General features: G+C 40.1%; 1 protein-coding gene across 4 annotated transcripts; it reads right to left on the reverse strand.

Moving 5' to 3' along the window:
* Positions 1–1,003: 1,003 nt before the first annotated feature.
* Positions 1,004–24,900, reverse strand: ergic1 (endoplasmic reticulum-golgi intermediate compartment 1). 4 transcript variants are annotated; one of them, XM_008419917.3, is made up of 11 exons: positions 24,743–24,900; positions 17,162–17,223; positions 11,243–11,315; positions 10,800–10,894; positions 7,560–7,684; positions 5,388–5,492; positions 5,232–5,292; positions 4,885–4,985; positions 3,924–4,046; positions 1,899–2,031; positions 1,004–1,825 (listed from the first exon to the last, which is right to left on the reverse strand). In XM_008419917.3, the coding sequence occupies exons 1-10, from the start codon at positions 24,760–24,762 to the stop codon at positions 1,924–1,926; spliced, it is 873 nt and encodes a 290-aa protein (XP_008418139.1). In that variant the 5' UTR covers positions 24,763–24,900; the 3' UTR covers positions 1,004–1,825; positions 1,899–1,923. The 4 variants fall into 4 exon arrangements, with proteins under 4 accessions (XP_008418139.1, XP_008418138.1, XP_008418140.1 ...); XM_008419916.3 differs by having other exon boundaries at positions 1,004–2,031; XM_008419918.3 differs by lacking the exon at positions 17,162–17,223 and having other exon boundaries at positions 1,004–2,031.
* Between the last annotated feature and the right edge of the window lie 717 nt (positions 24,901–25,617).

The raw sequence follows: 25,617 nt of genomic DNA on the forward strand, positions 1-25,617 counted from the left end.
TTAATTCAGAACGTTACATAAGAGCAGTAAAACAGGTTGGCCTTCTGTGTCAACGTGGCAGAAAGGTTGCTTTAATAGAGGGCCTCCAGTCTGTTCACGTTCCTGGTTCTTTTGTCTCCGCTAAACTTTAGGTGTTTCTCCTTTTCCCCGGTAACGTGCTACTGAATTCGCCTCTGGTTCAGGAAAGAAAATTCAGGCTCATTTCTGCCTTCTCCTGCATCTAGAGATACACATCTGTCAGAAAGAACTAATCAGAACCAGGAGGAGGGTTTTAGCGCCATCAATCATCCTCATGCATGCGTTTCTCGCACCCTTTCCCCTCGCTCTCTGCTACACTGCAGCTGGTTCACCACCATGGAGTTTGCTAATGAATGCTAGCCGTAGTTAGCGTGGCCTCTGATGACCGTGGATAAGCAGTTTTTCTGTAGCAGTAAGTTGTTCCTCCACTGTTGCCGCATTTAGCAGCACAAACAAGAGCCTGACTGACGGCGCAGAGATGCTCGTTCTGGCTCAGATTAGCTGTAGATCAGAAGCGGTGTATTCTTACAGACAGCAATTGTAGCAATGGGAGGAGGTGGATGAGTTACGTCTTTTCACAGATCATGAGTTAGAATAAGTATGTAAAAAAAAAAAAAAGAAGATGTAAGAGTTATACTGCTGCTTTAGATAGATTTTTTTTCTGGCTACATCTGAACGGCTGGCTTCTTTAGCCAAGACTTTCTTTTGTATTCTTCTTCTGTATCTTACTGTCATGAACAGTGACTGAACTGGAACCATTTTAAACTGTCCAGCTTTAAACAGTCCAATTATTTTGATCAGAACATTGAATTTCAGAAATAAATTAAAAATTTGAAATTCAATGTTCACTTCTTGTGTCGATTCACTTACTTATTGAACTGAATAACTGTTTAATGATAATCTAATGTATTGAGTTGCGCCTGTTCATTCAGACTTTTCAGTTATGGTTCGTTGCTAAGAAGATAAACGAAAGAGAAACGGAATCCAGAGTTAAACCCTGTGGTCCCTTTACTTGGGCAAACAGACACCATGACAGTCATTTGAGATGAAAAAGAAAAGAAGAATGGCTGTGAAAGTAGAAGAGCAGGCTCTGCTGGTCTTATCGTGGCGCTAGATCAGAGATGAGTAACAATTATACAACAGAATACAAAAAAACAAACACATTTTTAACAATAACTCTCAATGTATGATTTACAATCATTTAAATCATCCAGAAAAACTACAAACTACTGTTTAAGCATGACTGCTGTTGAAATAATTGGTATAAAGCAATGCCCTTCTCCCCCCCAAAAAAAGTAGTGTAAGAAAGAAATGTGAAGGACAAGTCTACAGAGATACAGAAACAATGACACTGAAACATACAACAGCTGATGGTTAATCATAAAGGCACAGACTGAAAATATTTGAGACACAAAAACCACATTTTTGACAAAGCAAAATAACACTTCCTTCAATTACTCATTGGTTTTGTAGTGATTGGTTTAAAATGGAAAGTATTTAGTGATTCAATGTATGGAGAGGAGGGTGTTGGCACCAAGTTTAACTAATCTCAGAGCAAATATGAGCCATTTTAACACCATTTAAAAAAACAAAACAATAGGTGAGTTTCTGGCACATCTTTCCCCAACATCAACCCCAATGGTAACAAGAGATTCCCTCTTCTCTCCTGACACCGAAGACATGTGATAGTCAGAAAGCACACGTCAGCAGCAGAAGTAGCATGGGAGAGGATCTTCAGTAACGGAGACGGTCGGGTAGCCTGGTAGTTACATCATCCGGTTGGAGACTCCTCCTCATCAGTCGGTCTCTGGGTTGTTTTCAACCAGAAGCGGATTTAGCTAACAGGCTAGCAACTTTGCACTCATAAATAGAATACGAACTGGGGTCGGAGGCGAGAGGTCGTCCTCATGACATCTTTCCGATCTGGATCTTCTTCCACGCCTCGGAGGCAGTGAATATACACGAGTCGATGATCCCGGCAACAGTGAACGTCCCTCCGACAATGGCACAAATCTGTGGAAAAAATCGCTCTGTCAGGATCGATACAAGTTTCAAAGGCTTTTCTGTCTTTTTCCTGCATAATTTGGCCCAGAGTCAGCCGGTCCTGATCACATTCGGTCAGGATGCATTACGCTCGCACCAAAGAATGAGCAGGGATCTGGCAAAAAGCTCCAGGGCTCACAATCTTTAGCCATGAGTCACGATAACACTGAGCACACTCACGTCTTAAACCTGCCCAGTGAGAAACCAAAACGACACAAAAGGCAAATAAAGATGCAGGTCATCGCATCAATGAAACCGATGAGTAAGAAATCAACTGGCAGGAAATGTTTCTAATGAGTTAAATGTGGGAAAGAAAAGCAGAGGAGGAACAGACGCAGTCGGTTCAGTCAAGTTTGTCGCATTAAGCAGCCAGAGACAATTCCCTCTCCTCTAAAGTATTCACTTTCAGACTATTCAGACTAAAATAGGCCTTTAGAAACTTGATCCAGGAGGAAATATAATAAGACACCAAAGGACATAGGTCAAAGGTCATAATTCCAAAACAAATAGCTCAAATACAGAAAACTGCAGCACTGAGCGTAGATAAGAGAGCTGGCAAGAAAAACTTGTGTATTTCCATTTGACTTCCTGGTTTAAACCCAGAAATGAGTAGAGGGTGTACTTTCTTCTTTTAGCTTCACTTTACGTAACAACAAGGTTATTACAAATAACCCTAACTGGTTCAACTAGAACCAGTTAATCCAACAACTGGTTGTAGTTGTTGGATTAAGAAGAGTTTACAATTTTCTACAGATATCTCCTCAAAAGTTCATTTTAGTGGCTGTAGTGGATCAAAGTTTTGGGAACCCCCCTCCCCAGTGAGAAACTTTAGGCAAAACACCCAGAGTTACACTCGTCACGTTTTACTGGTCTTTAGTGAGATAGCTGCAGAAAAAAAAAACTTTCAGTTTATGGTCTTACAAAAAGCGTGCCTCGTTTTCCTGGAGGACGAGGATTTTTAAACAATCGAACAATTTTATGCCTCATTTCCACCAAGTGTTACGGCACGGCCAGTTGCAGGTCGTTACATTATTATGCCTTTTTCCATTGTAAAAGTAAAATAAAAAAAAGAAAAATGTCACTGCTTCGGACAGGCACAAGACATACCAGGGCATCCAATTGTCCCAGAAATACTATGATTCACTGGGCAGGCATGGTAAAACCAAAATACTTAACTTTACGAGTCAAACTGGTGGTGGAAATATTGTCATGAACACAGCAGACCATAAATTGCCCACCAAACTGCAGCGACTCGTACCGCATCGCTCAGCGGAGACGAGGCATTAGGCTTTATGTCTTCCAAAAATGAACTGATTGGAGTCAATGGTAAGATTCTTCAAAAACGGATGCATTCTGAAAAATGTTTAGCATTAGCATAAACAAAAGAAATCACCTGATAAAATTAAAAAGTTTGAACATTCATTTCCTTTGGAAGCTTTGCTGCGTTACTGGTACCAGTGAATACCAAGTTACATAGTTTTAAAACCAATAAAATGATCCATCATTCTGCTCCTACTGAACACAGTCTTTCAATGAAAGCGACCCGAGTTTAGAATAATGCAGCGCTGCCCCTCCCCAACCTGTTGCTTCTTGCACGTTTTGAGACATATATTCCCAGCTCACTAAATCTTCGCATCACTTATTTACTTTTTCAAATTAACTTCCTACATACCGACATGTTAAAACAGAGCTGGAGATGCAAACAATCAAATTAAACGACACCAGAGAAAGAAAGTATTGATCATCGTTTCAAATATGAAATAGAAGTAAATACACATCAGGTCTTCAACCGTTTAAAACACAGGTAGAAAAATAATTTTAAAAAAATTTTCTGCCCAGCAAACGAAGGCAAATTCACTGACCGTGGTGATGAAGCGATAAAAAGGCTGCCTCCTCTCTGTGTACTTGACCGTGATTGGACTGAGGTCGTATCTGAACCAGATCGCAGGGATTATTCTGCCTGTGTGGCTGTAAGCAACATACTCCTGTGGGAAAGAAGAAAAAAAAATCATGAAATTAGATCAGAAATTGTTTTTAATAATAATACAAAAAAAATGGTGCATCAGTGTAGAACTTTTAATGACTCAGGACTGAGTCATTACATCAGAACCTGGACAAATCCAACTCAGAGGAGGTAAACCAGAGGAGGCCGCGACGTGTTCAGAGTGACCGATGACGGAGTGTTAACGAGCTTAGATAAAAGTTAATCTGTTAACTCACCCACTCAATAAATCTGATCACATCAGCGCGTTTGGCCAAAACAAATGTCTGTGTTGACATTTTGTTGTTTATTTATGCTTTAAGATGAGGTAAGGGAATATTTTCCTAAGGCCCTCATTTCCCTGTTTCACAGTTGACCGACACTGTTGTTACTCTATACTCTGAAGCCAGTTTTCAGTCGACACAGTTCTAGGAAGTGTGTTTATGGGTTTGTTGACATCTTAGGGTTTCCATTCACTACAAATTAACCTTTTCTTCCAGGTGAGGTTAACGCGGCAACACATCCTCGAATGAGGCGAGGGGCCGGATGAGTGAGTCATGCTGTGGGGATCCTTTGCTTTAGCGAACTGTAGCGTATTTTAATATGACTTTTATGCAGCAGATTAAGTGTAAAGTGGACAGATATATAATCGGTTTGTCTGCAGATGATCTTTATTCAGTTCTTACCACTCTGGTACACCAAAATCAAATCCGAATACCTAAAAACAGTCGACCCACCTCGGGTCTGATTTAATCGAGTACGACTGAAGCTGTTCTCTGAAGGTCTATAAGACAAACGATTCAAATTGAATTTACCAGAAAACAAAAACAGGGATACAAAACCTTGTTTGCCACGGTGTACTGGTAGGAAAACCTCCGTCTGCCCGATAAGTCTTCGTACACAGTCGGCACAATCTTCAGTATGTAGTCGTGCGACGCCAGCGCTGCAGCAGAAAAACGTTTCGTCAGCAGAAAAAAATAAAACATCCTTTTTTTTTTTTTCCCCCAGAGAGTTTAAATGCTGATGTACTTGGAAGGAACATGAGAGGGTTTTTATGTTCTACATTTTGTGTTCGCTGTGTGATTTGAGTTTTCCCCTGTTAGGTACTTATTTCATTGCCTCACTGGATGCAACATGATTAATTTCACACGCCGGCTGTAATGAGCGCATGGGCTGCTGGAGTACATACGGTTAGACGACAGGCGGTTTGCCCCTCCTAAAGCATTAAAGGCTCCTTGGACTTTTTGCACCTAAGGAGAAGAGAGAGACTGTTTTTAGTCCTGATTCTGTTAATCCCCTTCAACTTGTTGAGTTTCTTCATGTGTGTGTGCGCGTGTGTCCTAACTTGTAGCTTTTCTCCAAAGGCCAGCTTGTGGATGTTGTGAGTCATGTCAGGGCTTTGAGGCTGTGCTGTCGCACCGTGTGTTGACACATGGAAGTTCCCTGGTACCTGCATACACACACACACACACACACACACAGGCCTGGTAAACTGACGTGTGTTCCTACACATGCACCGTTTCTTTAACTGATGATCATGTCTGAATACATGCAGACTCTATAGGAAACTCAAAGCTCTTTGTCACTTTGCTTTCCCCCCCCCCCTAAATAGTTCCAACTATATTTAAGCTGGAGAGCATTAATCATGCAACTGTTGGGTTAATAATTTTAAAGGTAGTGGAAAGACTGACGCAAGGCGATGAGGTGAGGTGGAGCAAACTGGGCTGCACAGGTCTCAGGCTACACTCTACACATGGATGTAACCAAATCCCAGGGATCATTTCTCAATTTAGACTGAGGAGGGAAGGAAGGAAGAAGGAGGGAGGGTAGGAATTCAGTGTTTCACTCAACTCCAACAAAGATATACAAACAAATATACTCCTCTTATTTTTTTTCCTTCTTTTCTACGTCATAGATTACGTTTCCGAAAATGGACACGATCCTTGGCCCTAGTGGGTTTTTCTTGTATATTTTTTCCTGGAGAGAAAAAAATACACCCGGAGGTTTTTCTTCCGTTTGGGACGTTTTGCATTACACTGGCAGCTAGTTGCGGGCTTTTCGACAGTGGAGTGCTAAACGGTGCTGTTTATGTGAACTTAAAATGTTAATTTATCCACCCGTCGTCTTCTGCTTATCTGAGATTGGGTCTCAGGCGAACAGGTCCAGGAAGGAAACCCTAAACATCCCAGAGCTCAGCGACTCCTCCTGGCCTATTTTGGGGGAAAATAAAGGGTTCTCAATCCATTTGCTCAGTTTCTAGTATTTGGGTTCTCATGACCACTGGTAAGGATCATCGGCCAGTAAATAACAGCTTTTCCTTTTTGACTCTGATCTTTTCTGGTGACCTATTATGCAAACAGGTTACGATAGGTCTGTGGGCTATCACATTTTTTCACAAAATCATTGTTGGAAAGTCAGATTTCTTTTCAGTTCTGTCCATCTTCCAAATCTTTTCACTTTAAATCCAAAGAATCTGCTGCTGGCCACGCCTCCCGACTCAATGTTCACACTCACACGTGAAAACAGAGTGCAGTTATATAACTGTACATCTTTGAAAAGCAGAAGTGGAGCCTCTTGCACAACCACCAGGGATGAAGCAAGTGATTTCAAAATGGTAAGTCAACAACAAAAAAAATAAAAACATGTCTTTTCCAGTAGCCACTGTACAGCACAGGCAGCGGTAAAACCAGCTGACCAAATGTGCTGCAGCTTTTCCAGGGTTTCTATGTTACAAGCTGGAATTGGCTGAGGTTGCTAGGTAACGGTGCGGTCTCCATCGATTGTGACTCAACAATTGGGAGGCTTTGGAAACGGCTCATTTCCATGTTTCCAGACACCAAAAAAACTTCACTTATTGCCAAAAGGCGGATGGTTGATTTTTTTTAAGCACTACTGCTTTTAGAAGCGGTTGAACCCCGAATAGAAGTTTAAAAATGTGATAGCCCATAGACCTATCGTAACCTCCCAAATCCCAAAATCAATTTTGCAAAACACGTCCACTTTAACACAACGGTCCAGAGCATTGCCTACATTACAAAAGACACCACAGGCTCTACCACACCATCATTAACAAACAAAACACCAATATACTTCAACCCGTAACCCATAACCCAAAGGGTGCAGTCCATCACCACTTTTTGTTGAGAGCAACACCCTTTGACTCACAGAAGCAGATTCATACTCAGTTATAAACCATCCCAGCACACACGCAATATGCAAACATCAAAGACGAGACTCCCAAAGCTCCCAAACCATCCCGCCTCATCTTCATCGCAACCCCTCAAGATCCTATCCATGAACACCGCAAGCAGGATCTGCTTTCCATACGTGCCGGGGTAGATTTCTGTCCTGTTGCGACTTGGCCCTGGTTCCTACTGGGAACAACATTGGTCAAAGACTTGTCCCAGATTCTTGTTTGGTTCCTGAAAAGATTCCTGCAACAAAACTGCATCTTAAGAGTATAACTGTATTCAGATCATGCGCCAGGGCTGCTGTCCACAGTGCGGCGAAGCTTTACTTTGTTGACGGTGAACTCGCCCTCGAAGCGGCAGCCCTCTCCCTGGTTCAGAGGAATCTTCATGGAGTTGTCTATGTGGCCGACCTCATGGCGTCCCATTTCATCCTGGATGTCCAAACCCACCACTGACAAAAAATAAATAAATAAAAATCACAAACAACAGACATCAGGAGGCAATTAAAATGTCTTTAGGAATATAGTTGCTTCAGTTTAAACTTGTCAATTTGTTCATTTTGCGTTCAATTTTCTTGTTTTGGAAGAGACGAAAAATACATGCGAAAAATAATCAACTTTATTTGCTTTGTGATGACAAGCAGTCATACTTGTTTTTGGTTATGGTGGGGATACTAAAAACGACAAATCATCCCTTTACCCATGTGCTTACACACTCAGTTGTCAAAATAAGCACTTTTAGGTTGTCAACAACTTTATACTTTGGACCCAAAGAGGAAACAGAATATGTCATTTATTTTTTTGGAGGAGGTTTGGGGGGGTTTGGGGGCAGTGAGACTGCTTAAACTGATCCCAGAATAGACTTTATCTGGAGCTATCATCATCAACAGGGAGGAAAAGGGGGGAAAACAACGCAGGTATCACTGCAGACAGTGACCCACAAAGTCAATACGAAAGTCCAAACATCATCGCACACACTCCGCTTTCTGTGATTTTCCATCCAGACTTTCAGTCCCCCTCCTCTCACACTCCCCCCTCTCTGGCTCCTGTGTGTTGGCACACTGGCACTGGCCACATTTTCAAGCCTTCCTGACGGCCAGCAGCGAAGCCGGAGAGACGTGCTTAATCTGGGCTCCACACGCCGCCTGTCTGACCTTTGACATTCAAGACAAGTTACCCTCTTCCACCCCACCACCACCGCCTCCCCTTTAACTTCACTCTGTTTATTCAGATCTCAAAATAATGCGGCAGACAAATATAAGCGAGGGAGATGTGGAGGTTCTCCTTTTAAGACCTGCAGGACTGGAAGGAGGCTGATTTAAAGCGGATCAGGCTTTAAATAGGGAACACAACCCATTTTTCCATGAAGTCACAAACGAAGACGAAGCGGCCCGGAAAGGTCAGTGTCGACCGAAGATGTTTAGCCAAGAAAGATATTTGCTTTAAATAAAAAAAATAAAAAAAGTATTCCATGACGAAATGGGTTCTCTCCGTCGAAGTAAATTAGCAACGGATGACAACCTGTTTGGAGGCCTGGAAAGTGAGCTGATAAAGTATTAACTCGCAGCGAGCCAAGCTCAACAAAGCTCTGCGGCTCTCTTCGCGGCATGGTGAAAGGACAACTTAACACGGTCGCGCCGGTGTTTAAGCCGGACTCTGGCTTTAGGAAAACTGTTTTCAATTCTAAAATACACAAACCCAACGCACAAGCAATCATGGAGGACTTTAATTAGAAACAGCAGGCTTTGTTTGGGCATGTGGGGGAGCGAGACCATCTAAAGTTATGGCCGACAGCTGTGGCTCCGTAAATCCAGAGCCTCGATAACAGAAACCAGGATTCAAGCACTTATTAGCGCTGCCGCCATTTTTGGGGGGGAAAAAAAATCTTGAACCGATTGGGGAGGTTTCTGCGCTGCCTGAGCCTCGCTGATATGTCGGCGTTCGGTGATGGGCATAGTTTCTGAGGGGAGTCATGGTGAGCGAATGTGAAGTGACTCCTCTTTTATGCTGGCACGCTTTCGGCCCCGCTGCCCGCCCACTTCTCTGGCGTCAGAGAGCAGCAGGCTGAGTCGGCTGAGGCAACTTCGAGTCAAACGCAGATCAAAGCGGAGCAGCAACAGATTTTAAACTGAAACCGGCCTCGGATCAAACGAGACCGCCACAACGCATCAGTTAGGCAGCTAAAAATATACACAGCACCGGTTAGAGGCTCACCGGATACATGGATGCCTTGGTTTCAGATGCAACACGACCTCAACGATTTTTCATAAACAGGAATTTGGTTCATGAGTTTGATTTTTATTGTGGATTTTCAAATCTACGCAGGTGACGATAATACATACCACCAGGGCTGAACTTCTTATGCCAGATCAAATTTAAATAGATTTTGTTCTCTCTCGCTTTATTTTCCAAAAGATAAAATATAAATTCCAGGAAATATTTTCAAAAAGTGGATGTTATCTGAATTATCCCTTCTGTGAGTTGTACAGCAGAGTATTTATGGTTTGGCCCTAATAGAATTTTGCTTAATTATGAGAACATAATCATAATATTAGCAGAATTAAAGACACAACTTTACCAGGACATCTTAAAATTATGAGAGTAAAATTGTTACAATGACAAAAAAAAAAGGCTAGATAATTAATTACTTAATTTTTCATGTTGGAGTTCTCAAAAATTACTTCATTCTCCTATTGTAATGACTTTATCATAGCAGTATTAAGGCTTTATTCTCGTATTGTTTCGACTGCATTCTTACAACTTTATTTTCATGAAAAAAAAAACAAAAAAAACTTAATCCTGATATTTCATCACAGGAAATATCGCATGGAAAACACGCTTTTACTGAGCCACCAACAAGCCTCTAGATCAGGCCAGGCTGCATATTCAACAGTTGCTTCAGTAGAAATTATATCCTTAAAATTTACATCATTGCTTTTTTTGGCATAAGACTGACTTGAAAGTATAGGTTGCAAATTTCAATAGGCTTTCAGGCCAGTTCTCTCCAAAAAGCGAAACATCAGCCTAAGCACTCCAAAGCTTGTTTTTATGTGTTTGGGATCATTGTCCGGTGTCCAAGTTTTGATCTCTGCTTCATTAAAGTAAAGTTAAGGAATTTGGAGCTGGTCCTCTTTCAATATTCCACCCACTTAGTGCAACGGATCTCTAGCGGTGAAACAGACCCACAGCATGACGCCACGACCAGCATGTTTCACGGCTGGTAAATTGTTCTTTGGTTTTGAAGGTTTGCCGATGTAGCTCCATCTTTAGAGGCGATTGTGTGTACGTCTGTGTCTGTGTGTTTAATCTTCGCCGTCAGAGACAGCTGCGGAGTAATGCTTGCATCCTAGAGAAAACATCAGCTCAAATGCATCAGAAACTAAGACCATCCATGCCTCTGGTGAGTACAGATAGCTTTTCTGGCAACACAATGTTGTAGTCATTGCTCTGTAAAATGAAAAAAAAAAAAGACCCAAATAAAATGTTTTTAACAACGTGAGAGAGAAAGCATACCAGCAGAGAGGATAATGCAGAGAAATAGAGAGGTGTGAATTTGTAAATACTCACAATCACAGTGTAAGTTTGGCAAACTGATGTTTAAACTCACATCTATCTTCCCACCACTGTCTTTATCAGGGTCATCCACATACAATTCATTTACACTACAAAGGGAGGGAGGGAGGGAGAAAAAAAGAGAGACTTAGTTAGATACACGACAGTGAAAACGGGTTGATTTTCATTAAAAAAAAAATTAAAAAACTGATTTTCACATTGATTTCAACACACATCTCCTGCTGGAGCAGCACACAATTAATCTACATCTAATTTCCTTTCGTGACACCTCAATGTCAGCTCATCATTGCACACTGCTGACGCATGCGAGCCAATTTCCTGTGAGGGATATTGTCTCTGTGCCCTGGCCGCAGCGCCGGTCGGTCAAAGGACAGAATAACGACAGCCAGCCCCTGGCATTCATTATTAACTCGCCTCAGACACAGGATGTTACGTACATTTCAGTGGCTATGAATCCCGTCAGCTCGGACAGGAAGAGGAAGAGTATGAAGACGCAGCAGAGGATGGATACTGTGGGAAAAGAGAGACAAGGAAACACTAATTAACACATGTTGCTTTTTTTCCACGTTAATGTCAAGTTACACCAGCTTGTGAAGGAATGATGCAAACCCCATTGAGCCAGAGTAATAAGGTTGTTTTTAGAAATGGCTGACCTCAGCTATTGACATAAATGAATTCGCAGCAGTCATAAATTTTTTTTCCCCCTTAAACAGCGGATTTACTGCCTGTTTTAGAGCTGTTATTACGCAGGTTTTTAAAGACCATCCTACACTCATTACCCGTTGAATACCAGCACACCAGGCAGCCATTACAGCATCCTCTTTCTCAGAGAGGTGAGCTCACGCTATTCTTTATTGAGAGCTACAAAGAGGCTCATTTTCCATAAACAAACTTAACCCAAATGTGGCCTAAATAAGGGATCTCAACCCTAAATCAACAGCTTGCACACTGAGTCAATAAAAAAAAAGGTTTAAAGGGGGGAAAGCAGCAACTTCATGTGTCAAACTAATGAGCCTAATAAAAATGGTTGTCATGTGTTTCCTGAGATGAATATGGAAGTAATGGATCTGTGTCGGCGCAGCTGTGGTCCGTCCTGTCTGGCGAGATTCTCAGTCGGCAGGTGAGGCACGTTTACGTGGCAACCGTTTCCAAGGATTCCACAAGCACATGACCCTGCGGTTGGCAGGGCGTTGCGGCCAAACCCCGTCACCGACGGAAGAGGCTTTACATAAGGTAATGTTTAACCAACAAACACAAGGGAGTGTCACCATGACACATGGGTTACCAATTCAAGTTCATCAAAACACTTGAAGTAATTCTTGCCCTGGCTTCAAAGGAGAAGCCAGGGCATGTTTTCTGGGATTGTTGCAGGCTACGGTAATGAGCTACCACTGGGGTTTAACCGGGCAGCAGTGGAAACACTGACAAGTCGAAAGATTTACAAAAACCTGCCATGACTGGCTTTCGTTCAAAAGGTCAGATCACACACATTTTCCGAGCCGTGACAGTAAGCCCGACAAATAACCAGGCACTTCTCTAAACACATGCCCCTGTATGAGACACAGACTGAACCATAACACTGATCAAATAGGCTGTACTGTATGCATTTATATAATTATGTTTCACATGATTAAACTTGCTTGTGGGCTGGTTCACGAAGAGACACGATTCAGCACTTTCAAAGTTGATCTAACACAAATATCAAGCTGTAGTTTTCTGGGAAAATTGTATGTCATTAACATCCTCTATTTCTCTAACCACAGCCACCTCTTTTTATTCCCCTCATCTTCATATTTTCAGAATCTGCCCTGAATTGATATCTTCATCTTTCCAACGTAACTCTGATGCCCCTCATATAATATACCAGTGGTTACTATACTTTCTCCAAGATCCATACGGGTGGACAAAACTCTAATTCTGTCATTTTCTCTGGTTTACAAGCACTGTTGTTTTTTTTTTTTGTGACTAGAAATATTTCCAAATAGCTTTATTTTTCTTGTAAAGAAAGTAAGGGTATACCAGTGTTCTTTAAGCCAGCTGTCAATGGGTTTCCAGCAACAGGTGGACGAGGGGCAATACAGCATTACATTATCACCAAAACAACAGGAGAAAATGGCAGTCAGTCCAGGACTTTCACTGGTGTCTCATTAAACTGCAAGAACACTGTAATGGAAGATTTTAGCAGTTTAAAAACATGAACTTTAAAAAAATTTTAAAAAAACAACAACAACTTTGGTATCCATCAGTACCGGTAGCCAACATAAGCTTAATCTCATTTATTCTCATACCACTAGGTTACACTAGCTTATGTTGTCCTTGCAGCACGGACAAGCTGAGACAGAACAAACAATGCACGGAAAAACAAAACGCCACAGTAAACCCTTTGACAATACTTCCAAAAATAAAACTGCTGAGACAAACACAGATCCATTGTTGTAACGTAGCTATACCTTAAAACATAATCCTAACAAAAAGTGAGCCTCGGCTTTAGACAAACAGAGGCTTCAAATATTTGGCCTTAGCTTAAAAGTCAAAGTATGTGCTGCCCTGTCTTGAATGAAACAATAACAGCTCTCTAACATTTGAATGAGTCCGTGGCCCACACCCTCAGACAGTGGATGGAGACAGGAAGGGAGTCCACCGTCCGCAGGAAGGACTTCCATGAACTTCCTCTCTCTCTGGTGGAAATTGATGCATAACCAGTTCATTTCCTCTCTCTTACATCATTTGCTACAATCAGTGCTCGGTTTACAAAGGTAGCTCAGGTTATCCCCGGTCATCTTTTCTTTTTTTTATTGGGGATGATGCATTGTTCAGACTCCTGCTCTCATCAGCTGACCATCAAAACAAGAAAAGGAGAGAGGCGCCAAAAATGTGTCATAGGCTCTATTGTAACCCTACAGAGCGGTGAATAATCAATGTAATCCGTGATGGCATGATGAGTTATTGATGACAAGGAGGGGAAAAAAAACATGACCCAACAAGAAGAAGCACTCAATCTTCCACTGATTACTTCTCATGTGCTTGAGGCAATGAAAGTCCACAATCATTATCATTCCCAGCATACTTAGTTGTCCTAAAACATTCATTATTCCGCATTTACGCAGTTCACAGCGTGGGTAAACCTCTGCGCTGATCAGACAGGTACCAGCTGGCAGGCGCCGCCATTAAACTGTTCATCAAAAGCTCGGCAGTGTGCCGTGTTTCCACTGAGCTTTTATTGTTTCACTAAAAAAATCCAAAGTCCAAAGGTGTCCTGAATACTTCCTGTACAGTGCAGCTAGTATTATAGAGCTACTATCAAATAAAGTCCCTATCTGAAGGCAGGAAGTGACACTAAAAAACTTGAGAAAATACATTAAAACTTTAAATAAACAGAGGTTATATTTAGAGATGGAGGACTAAATATTTTAGAAAACTTGATGATGTTACAGTGCAAGGATTTCCCCCGGGCTTTTGTCTAAGTGCGAGTGTGAGCGTGTGTGTGTGTGTGCTTGTTTGTAATACCTTGTGGGGACCATTGTCCTGACATCATACAACGTTGTGGGGACCAGTTGCTCCTTGTGGGGACCGAAGCTTGGTCCCCACAAGGGGAAATGCTGTTTTGGGGTCAGGGGTTAGATTTAGGACTACGGTGTGAGTTGAGTTTTGGTTAGGATTAGGGTTAGATATGTATGGGTTAGGGTTATGATTAGGACAAGGGTAAGGTTTAGGCTCTTGAAATGAATGGAAGTCAGTGGAAAGCCCCCCACAAAGATAGCCACGCAAACATGTGTGTAGGTGTGTGTGTTTCAGAGCTTTAGGTAAACTGGTGTTAATTGGAAAGTGAGGAAGCTACCTTGTACCTCCACAGAAGATCAACCACTTCATGGCAGCATGTGGTTTTTAGTTGGGAATAATCTTGGTGTAAAAACATAACTTCATTTATGTGTCAAACTGTACCGTCTTTGATGTTTCTCATACATTAAACTAAGTAAACCATTTGGGTTTTTTCAACATTGCTGCTGTTGGTCATGTACTGGGAAAAAAAAATAAAACTTTTGAAAGGTCTTCACCAAGTCTGATAACAGAAAACAATTCTCAAGCTCATTTGCATGAAGGTGTGGCTCGTGTTAGCAAAATAATATAAAGATGATCAAAGGTGATGTGTGTTAGGAAAGTCATTGAAAAATAATGGCAAAATTTAAACATCTGTTTCTTCATACAGAACCCTATTTACCCTAAAACACCAGAGACACTCAAAAACAGCAGCAAAAGGTTTGTCTAAAAAGCTGTGAGTATAAAGTCACTTGGGTTTGAGTCTATAGATTTGTGTAAATAACGAACAATTAAATTTTGTTTTTCCATTTTAAGTCAATTTAAGCAAATCTGCATCTACAATTCCACCCCCCCCCCCTTTTTTCCAACATTTTATTAAGAACACACATTAAGTGTTCAATTGAAAAATGTCCCCCCCTAATGTTGTTCACAAAACATTTTAAGTGTGACCACACCAAAGTACTCTGCATTACAGGTGACTAAGTGTTTGTCTTGGGTTATATATGAATGTGAAAACGAAACAAAATAGTGATGAATTCGTCTCAAAATAATATGTCTTATCTAAGCGAGACGGGATTCACCACAGGGGGGTTTTGTTATATGACGGCGATCACTCATTATTGACTAAGGACTTTCCTGATGAGGATATTAACTGGACACCCTTATTGACTATACATAAAAAAATATATATATATACTGAAAATTTTTTAAAGGTAATATTTGTCCATAACTACTGTGTTTTTGTCACACATAAATTTTAAAATTTACACAAGACTATTGGCTGGCATATGAAAACACAATTCAGAGTCATTTCATTGTAAAACAAGAAATTCAGGTCATACATTTCAAGCATCTAAATTGTAGAGGATAGTCATAAGAGTTGTTTTGCTTTCTTATGTGTAACAATTTAGGTTTAACAGAAAGATTACAGCCAAGTCCACCAAATGACTCATTCAGCCGCCATGTGACAGTAAGCGTCAACAGTTGCCTGAAAGTGACACATTACAGAAAGGAGCGTCCTTCCAGCTGATACAGTCTTACGCTGTGGAATTGACTGAGTTGAAAAGCAAAACAAAGAGGTCAACGTCTTGACCTCTTAAAAACCTGTGATCCACTGAGTTCACTCCAAGCTATCCCAGTTCCATAAACCACTCCGTGCAAATGCACACGATATCTTCCAAAAGCAATATAACATTTTGAACCCTCACACACATTACAGGCAAAAACTTCAAGGAGTTTTATCATGATTTTATCTGATTGGCCAACACAACGTTTCACTTGTGTGATATACATTTTCTTTTTATGTATTAAAACTCTCAAAAGTTTGGAAGGCATTTTTATTTGGACATTTACTCTGAAACAACAATGAACTTGAATGTAATTTGTTTTTTTTTTTGAAAATTAACTTGGATAAATGTAACGCGTCAATTGCTGATTTTTGTGCTTTTATGATGCACTTTTATAAAGCACTTTGAACTGCCTTGTTGCTACAATGTGTGAATTTGCTGTTTGATGAGTATCTGAGAGGTGTGTTAGAGAGCAAAAGTGAACACACAACATGATGAAGACCAAGGGACACAACAGGCAATCGCAACAGGTTAGTTTAAAACAGAGTTTGGTAATAAAATAATATCTCCAAGAACTATTGGTCATGTGCTCCGCATTGCTGCTATTTATAAATCAGTGACAAGAAGAAAGACAAAGAGTGGATACAACAAACATATGGAAGAAAGAGCAGCGTTTGAGGAGAGATTATTTTAACTTTTTTGGCACCATGCAAAATTGTGTGCGTCAGAAAACACCATAACAATAATAAAACATGGTGATGGCAGCATCATACTTTAGGGGTGCTGGTCAACACTGATGTGAAGAAGAGATAAAGGATTATTTTGAAAGAAAAAAATTATGGTTCACGTACTCTATCTGATCTATCTGAGCTTGAGCTATTTTGCAAATAATAAGAGGCATATTTTAAATTTGCAAAGTTCTAAACTTTTAAGGACAATCCTGTTCTAAAAAGCATTAGCTCGGGGTCTGAATACAAAAGCATGACACCGTTTTTAGATTTTTATCTTTGCTTTTACTTTACAATCATGCACTTTGTGTTAGACTCTTGTGTAAAATCCCAATAGAAAACAATAGATGTTGTAATGTGACAAAAACAAACAAACAAAACACAAAAATCAAGGGATTTGAATACTTTCATACCAGGGAGGTTCAGTACAAATGTGGGCAGATGGTTTCATATATATAAAATAAATCAACATATTCTACAAAAAAAATACGCACTTTAGATATCTGCATGGAGGCCTACTCACTGAAAGCTCCTGTGTAGGTTGGCTGGGTGAGATCTTTTGGCACTTTCCTGTAGATATCAAATCTAGGAGAAAAAACATTTAAAAACAGGAAACAAAACAGTGAAAGGGGAGTGAGAAAAAAAAGAACTTTGCCAAAGTAAACAGTACGTGCTGAGAAAAGCAGCACTTTCTGTACCCATTTTTCAGTGCGATATTACAGAGGAGAGGTGGAATGTTAGCTCTGGACCACCGCCATCACACGTAACGGACTCCGACCGCCTGCTAAGACTGGAAAAACGTCAACCTTTTTAAATGGGCCTCCTCTGTAAGGGTGTCCTTATATTACGATCTATGCCACAGAGAGCCGAGCACAAATATGCAAGAAAGTATTTGGTAACTTAAACAGTAGGGTTTTTATCTTCCATAGCTTCAGCTTTACTGTTGCATCTTTTCATGAAAATACAAAGCACATTTTGGTTGAAATCATTTCCACCTGATCCTCTTGTAACATTACTGCTTCCCATTTGGAGAATTAATAAATAAATAAATACATAAATAAAAATCTACAACACAAGCCAGAAACTATTCCCATCCAGGAGTTCCAGCACATGTCCTTTTTGGGCAGTGAAACACGTTCAGACTCGAACTCCATCCCCGGCTGCACACATCCCACCCACGTACCCACCCTCCCTTCTCACGCTCCCTCTTTCCTCTTCTCCCTCTAAAACAGACACATCTGTCCACATTTCTTCCACTGTCAGCAGCCAGAGAAGTGATCCCAGCTGATGCAATGCAGGGCGGAGAGGAAGTGTGAGAGGGAGGGCTTCCTGTCCACCAAGGACTTGGCTGCTACTCTTATTTTTGCCTGTGCTTTCACTTCTTTTTTGATTTTTTTTCTCCCAAGCCACAAGATATGAAATCATAGTTCTGACACCTTATTCTGCCCACTTGCGTGCCAATAAGCAACTGAACAGGATGCAGGAGGCAGACAGAGTAGACAGGAGGTTGCAGGGATCTCAGCGGCTCATCGTTGTCCAAACTAAAACGACTTTGTGGCTGTCGAGCCGTAAGGTGCCGAGAAAATTCTGTTTCACTTCATGAGTTCATGAGACTACTGAAAGGTGGAAAGTAACGATATTACGGCCAGAGGGACATACATTTGAATTCAGTTGATTTTTACTGATCTGGTTTTAGGTCCAGAGTTGCACACCTTCCTCTGGCTTTGTTCACAGGTGGGGAAAAAAATGTAACCTAGGTACCCCTTTAGCAAACTACTTCACATGAAAACATCACAACAACGGGCAAAACATGGGTTTCTCAAAGACAGTGGTTGTACGTGTTGAGTCAAACCTCTAGAGTTGTTAGAATATCATGGACTTTCTTAGAATAGTTGAGTTTTAGCAACATGATAAGGGCCTGCTGCTGCGACTTCAGTTGCAACATTCAGTTGTATGAGTCATATCGGTATCGAGACTAAAAACTTGGGACATCCTACTGGTTTCAAAGTCAAATGAGCAAAGGGATTTGACTTTCTCCGAATAATGGGGGGTAGATGATATTAGAGGTTTCTGGATTTTCCTAACCTCAACAAAACCATGTCGTTTCCTGCTCAGACTCCTAATTACATTATGATGAAATGGTAAGAAGAAAAAAGCGAAGTGTTTTTTTCTTCTTCTCTCATTTTGTCTCCGTCGGGCAAATTACCCATTATGTTGATTACTCAGAACGTCGTAGGGTTTCTAATTTATATTACCTATTTGACACTTGCATATTGTTTGGCGAATATTGCAATTCCCCATATAATTTGCAAATGTGCATTTGAGAGATCACTGAAGCAGATCAGATAAGTCTGCATTTCTGTCTGAAGGTTTTACTTCATTTCTAACTCAGCGTCAATCAAAAATTAAACGAGCTCCTTTCAATGAGATGCCAGAGAAAGTGCCATAGTTAACTCCAATTATACGTAGCAAACAGTAACACAACACCAACCCTCTCACACATGAAAACAGAGCTCCTACACTGTTGCTCTGCAACTGCAATTGGCGAGCAATGTGCAATGCTAGCAAATTTTGTACATTTCCGTTTACAAAATTTGTGGCCTTATCGCGTCGATACTCAAGGTTTTGAGAAATTTCTTTTTTTTTTAAAAAGGCCCAAAAACATGGCTGCAAGTGAGGACAGTTTAAGGGCCTGACCCCGAGCAATGACAGCGCCGCAACAAACCAGACAAATGACTGCTGCCGAGTCGCAGCTGCAAACGCAAAGGCCGTCTTCTTTTGCTGTAACAGCATCTGCATGCAGACGTGGGTATCTTTAGCAAGCGTCTTCCCAGAGCTAAATTAAAACCGGAGCAAGGAAACAAAATCGCACTCATCCGGTCACTGGACACCTGGGGTAGAGTCTCGACGCTCCATGTGAGCTGTAAATAGCCTTGGACCGATGCGTCGTGGACGCGCCGAATATATTTACAAACAAGATACACTTAAAAGGTAACAGTTTTTAGCAGGTACGGCATCATGCGTCTAAAATTAAACACAAACAAAGTTTCAAAATGTTAAAGAAAGTAACTAGATTACTTGCAGTCTGAAAGGATAAAAATTAAAAAAACAGAACCAGAGAATTTTCTATTATTCAGTAGTTCAGGAGTCTACATGAGCTTTAGCATTACTACACAAAAAAATGTAAACGTCACATCAACATTGTTGTGAAATATGCCATTTCACCGTTGCTATGCAAAAATTTCGAAGTGGAAAGTGTCTAAATGCAAATATTGCCAACACAGAGGTCAGACAACGCACCTGTTTATCTCTGAAAGAGGGAACTTGGCTGAGCTAACATGTGACACTCAACGTGCAAACCTTGAAAATCCACCGTTGAAGGCCAGCATGTGTTCTCCAAAAGATAAAGAGAGTTTTGATAGTGTGCTAATATATCTGTTGAATAAAGGACGGATTTGGACTTAAGGCCAAGAGACGAGTGTGAAACCTGTCACCTTAATATTTATTTAAATCAGCCTTTCAACTTTGGTGCTGAGGTGAATTATATAAACCGTTTCATGAAGAATTCAGTCACATCTGTTCAGTTCTGGTGCTGAACTAAGGTTGTTTTTAGACATATGAGTTAGCATGAAGTTGTAGCAGAGTTTTAACAAGTTAGTTTTGCTGAAGCACTAAATTTTCCACTATGCAGTTTTTTTTTTTAAATGAAAGTTATTTTAATAAAATGCCACATGACATACTGTCCAATTGTTTTCCTGTTTGAAGAGTAGAGTAGCATACAATACATTAAATTACTTTGCGACTTTTATTATTATTATTATTTGGCATTAAGAGATAAGAATCAAAGCCATCATGCCTTGTGAATTTCCCAGCTTCCCAGAGTGCGTTTACACTTGTTTCAGTTCACAAGTGTGTGTGTTTTATTTTTCACACGGTTAATGTGAGCAAACCTTCACTGATAATGCGTCAGCCACAAGGTGACATGAATCCGCAGTGACACATCGGTGTGGAACTGTCTCAGCTGTTCAGCCACATCCAGAGGAGAAATTAAAAATCCAACTAATGGTGTTCACTGGGAAATATGTTAAATTTAAAGTTATGTTTGCATTTTTGCCATCGTTCCAGAGTTTCTATCCTGCATCTCTCCGTTCGACATGTATTGAGCCTGTTTTTGGTCAACTGGGCAGTTAGGTGCTTAACTGAAAGACACTTAAACATTAAACAAGGTTCCTCTAAAATATTACACCAACATCGATAGTCAGTAATTTATTAGATCAGACCTTTCCCATCACACGCTGCAATAAAAGTGACTGCTTCACAGACTTCTGACATTACCAGTTAACCACAGACTTTATTTCTCGAAACTCATTCTTCTTCTCCACTCTAAATTAAAACTACCTGCACACCCAAGCACATTTACAGTAAGCTTCGGCTCCACACTGCCAATGCGTCTAAACCGTGATGCAAAAGCTGCGGTGACAGATCCTCAGTGGTTTACATGTGGGTGAAATCTCTGGCTTCGTACTAACCTTTGGCTGACGTTTGTATTTTCCTGAGTTACAGTCAACAGCGTTTCCTTTGTGACATGTCACGGCTGAATCCGTGAGGAGACTGACATGTTTTGTCAAAGGTAAGGACACGGCGTACCAGCATCACTCGGTTAAAGTGCAAAAACAGAAAGCGCGAGGCCGCTTTTCAAGGAAAAGGTCTTACTAAATAAACCTCATCTTGAGTATGAGTCACTCTTAGTCACTAGCTCATCCTCTCCTTTAGTTACACATAAATGGACACTTAAGGTTGTCACATAGTATGATGGCCTCATTGCACGGTGTGACTTCAGCTCTCTGTGTGCTGAAGGTGTACGTCAAAGGATGAGGCAGCCGTCACAGTCAATATAAGAGGATTATTTAAACTTAAAGAAGAAGAAAAACACCTAGCATTCTCACTGATGCTCTAAAGGCACAGTGATCTAATCATCACTTTGACAAACACATAACACCATCATCAGCTGAGCTCAAGCCAAACATCCCTTCTGTCAACAGATGACACAAGTTAACAGTCTATTAAACTTTAAAGGAAAAGCCCTTAGATAATCAACAGGTTGAGTTGCTCCATTATTTGGGATTTAAACATCACAACGAGGCATGAGCTGGTAGGACGTGTCACCGTAAGATCATTTAAAAAAATAAATACTAAACTAAAAATATTGCTATATTTAAAAGAAACAGAAATGTGCAAAACCGAATATATATTAATTTAATTGCAAGACATTTCTACTGCTGCATAAAGATTTTAATTATAGTGTTAAATAAACACCATATGGTTAATATGGTTATTGTTAAGCAAAGGTTTAGAATTAGCAGCAACTAAATTTAATGGAAAGCCTCCTGATTGTAGAAAAATTACAATTTTATTTTGTCCTGTTTTTTTGTTGTTGTTGTTTTTACATATTAACACCTGGAAAAAATGCTTAAAATTAAATAAACCTATTCAAATTTAAGAAATGTACAATGTACATATATTTCATGCTGTGACAGTAGTTAACTGCAAATACAAACATAAATTGTGGGAATATTTTAAGTTAAACAATACAGTGGCTTCAGTGCTACCCAAGATGTTTTTAAATGGGTTTCAAAGTAGAACAAATAAAATCCAGTTACAAGGTTTCCCCGAGAAAACTTACGTGTTCTCATGCATTTTGCATCCCTGTCAGTTGGCCTTAATACGTATGACAAAATGTAAAAACAAATAAAAAAGAAGAAGTTGCAATTTAATAGTCACTTCTTTATTAATTCACTTTTAAGGCCCGTAATGACTTAGTCTGAGATGCATGCAATTGTGCTTTATTTCTTAGAAAAGACATGGTCTTTTGGCGTTACATGGACTTTAAACATTGCAGCTCTTCTCATATAATGCCCACCTTTGCCTGGTAAAAGTGACAAAAATAGAGATTCAGATGGCAGCATATCAGAGCACATTATAAAGCATGCCAGCATTACATTATCAGCCCCCGGAGAACAGCACTGTTGGTGTCGGAGCGTGTTGAACGTGTCCACTGACGCTATACGCTAATTCAGCACCAACTTCCCTTAATTAGCCTCAACAAAAAAGTCTTTCTTGCGATCAAGCTTCAAGTGCCTTGATGATGATTATGAGCTCTTGACACTTTGTACTTCTCAAGCATCCGGTAATGATTTCAGGCATAAAATTAAACTAGAGGACAGCTGCTTCCTGGAAGCCTAATTTTCGGTTTTTGTAAACACTGATGAATGTAATTTGCATCTCTTCTGGGATTCTTATGTTTGACATTCTTGACTACTTGAAAAAATATATTAGTCACGCCTTATGTCTAGTTACCTTGAATATTTTTACGTGTACCTTTATTCCTACACCAGTACAAGCAGATATCAGTCTGTTTATGGTCATCTCTCTATTAAATGTCAAAGATTGCCTTTGACTTTTAAGTTCTTAAACTTCCTCGGGTTTGGCTTTGAAAACCACATATAAAACATATATAGCATTGTAAGGATTAGCAGAATTGTATATTTTATTTTGTAGCTTGGGATACCAGTGGTCAGTCAGAGACAAATCTTGAATAGCATCAGTCATATGTCTCATTGAGTGGTTAAACAAACCACAATATGGACTTTTGGGAATGAAAGTTACCCGCCTGTATGGTGTAAAATACAGTAATGAAACATACATACTCTCTCACACTTATGACTAACACCGCGTATGTGTGGAGCAAGCAACACCTCGAAACAGTTGGTCCGTTAGTCAATCAAGACATTTCCAGTTGTTGTAATACAAGCTCTTGGTCGAAATTACACTCGGACTGAACAGAATATCCCATAAACTCCTCCCACATCAGCCTAATGAGTTCCTTTTCTGAAGCGATGTCCAGTAAATTAATCACAACGAAACTGTGATGTGGCTGAAAATGAGAACAGGTCATCAGTTATGTAAACTGTAGATGATTACCAATTTGTCAAATAGTCATAGAGCTAAAATGAGCCAGAGACTGTCCTCATTTACACTTAATTCACACATCTGTACCAATATGAAAGTATACAAAGGTCTTAAAAGTTACAGTTTCAAAGATTTAAATTTTTTTCTCTCATGGTATCCATTCTTTTTAGAGTTCACTTAATGAGTTACCAGAGTACAGAGTAACAATGATTTTGACTCCCTACAAACATTTATGGTCACAAAAACACACTTGTCGTAGCCTGGAAACTAAAGGAGCACCTCCTATTACTCTTATTTAAAAAAATTTTAGTCCTGAAAAATTTGTAAGCCACAAGATGTATACTTATCTCCCAACTACAACAACCTGACCATGGCCTGACTAACCAATTACCCATTTGTTTAACATATATGTGGCTCAAAAGGGAACACTTTACACAATAATTGTACTTTTGGATAACTACTACTGAATGGGTGTATATATGTACCATTACACCATAAATATAGGGTAGACGGGTGTAAATAAATTGTGATAATGAGTTTTTGGTATTAATACTATGAGTGCGAGCTGCAAAAATAAGATCGGCTGAGAAAGGTGTCTTTTACTGAGTTTTTAAAAGCTGGCAAAAAGCAAATATCCTGGACTGTGTTTTAAATAGGGTGTGGCATTGACAGCTTCCACAGAGTCCACTTTACAATGGGTGTGGCTATTAGCTGTTGCCTAAGTATCACACGATTAGCTGGATGCAGTGTTAATTTGTCCAGTGATGGTTCTCATTGGTGTTATGGAGCAAGTATGACAGAGACATGTCACAACTTTGTTGTTTACTTTGTGTTTACACGGCTATTGAAACCGATTTAATATCTTTCAGCTGGATGAAGAAATCTGCACATGCGCAGGCAACAATCAACAGGAAACCTCTTGCAGCATACCTGAGCATCACTCGTTGGAGTCGAAAATAAAGTATAGGGTCACAATTATTTTACTAGCAAACGCAAAAAGGACAACTGAAATGGCCTTTTCTGTATGTGCGGTGATGCATGCAGCAGTTAATTCATTTTCAAGGATCCTCAGATTGAAAACATCAACACAGTCCTTTCAAAACTAAACCCACGCAAGCAAAAGCTCCCTACTCACCTCCTAACATCGAAAGGCATGATGCTTGGGCGTTTGAAGGGGAAATTAGTGAACAATTAATAAAAAACAGGCGGATTTTTTCAGTTTTCTTCAGCGAAACCGGCTGTTCATCTGAACCGGTGTAACGTCAGCTTAGGACGCTTTGCAAAACCTGATTGGCTGAGAGCTACTTCCTGTTTGCTGTGATTCTGTTTCCTCCGCGCGTGCGTCATCAATGTGTGATCGTTGCTATGGTTGCTTCGACTCGAACTTCACAAACCGCTGATAAGGTTTATGCAGCTGTATTTCAAAGAAGGGTTTCGGCAGATGCTATCGCTTTCAGCGTTTGGAACAGGTATATTTTAAGTGAAAATGACTTTAGCGTCTTCTCAATTATTTTTTTAAAGAAATAAAGCACAATAAATTTCATCCAAAATAATATATAGGCTATTATTCAACCAGCGTAACTCGTTATAGCACTTTCGAAATTCGAAATTTGTGGTGAACAGTGACAAACCTCAAACAGTACTTTAAATGTCTAGTATTCTATAAATAAAATAAAGAAATTTAAAGAAAACCTTGAAATCTTTAAATAAATTTTTAAAAAATCAAATACTGAAACGTAAACAATAGGAAAACCTAACGTTAGTATGCCCACCGAACACTGCGGAGCAAACAGTATATTTGCAGGGAAAATGTCAACAGTACCCAAAAGCACTGTTGAAAATGACCATGTATCTTTAAAAAACAGGAAACAAATAAAAACTTTTTCAACTAACAACACATGCTAGAAAATAAGTCTTTAAACTTTGTGAAAACATTAAACCGTTCTTAAATTTTGTTGTTGGGTCAACAACAATTGTGGGCAGCACATTGTTAGCCCACAATGTGCGGCC

This window comes from Poecilia reticulata, chromosome 10 (assembly GCF_904066995.2).
Source record: "Poecilia reticulata chromosome 10, P_reticulata-male-v2, whole genome shotgun sequence".
NCBI classification, from domain to species: domain Eukaryota; kingdom Metazoa; phylum Chordata; class Actinopteri; order Cyprinodontiformes; family Poeciliidae; genus Poecilia; species Poecilia reticulata.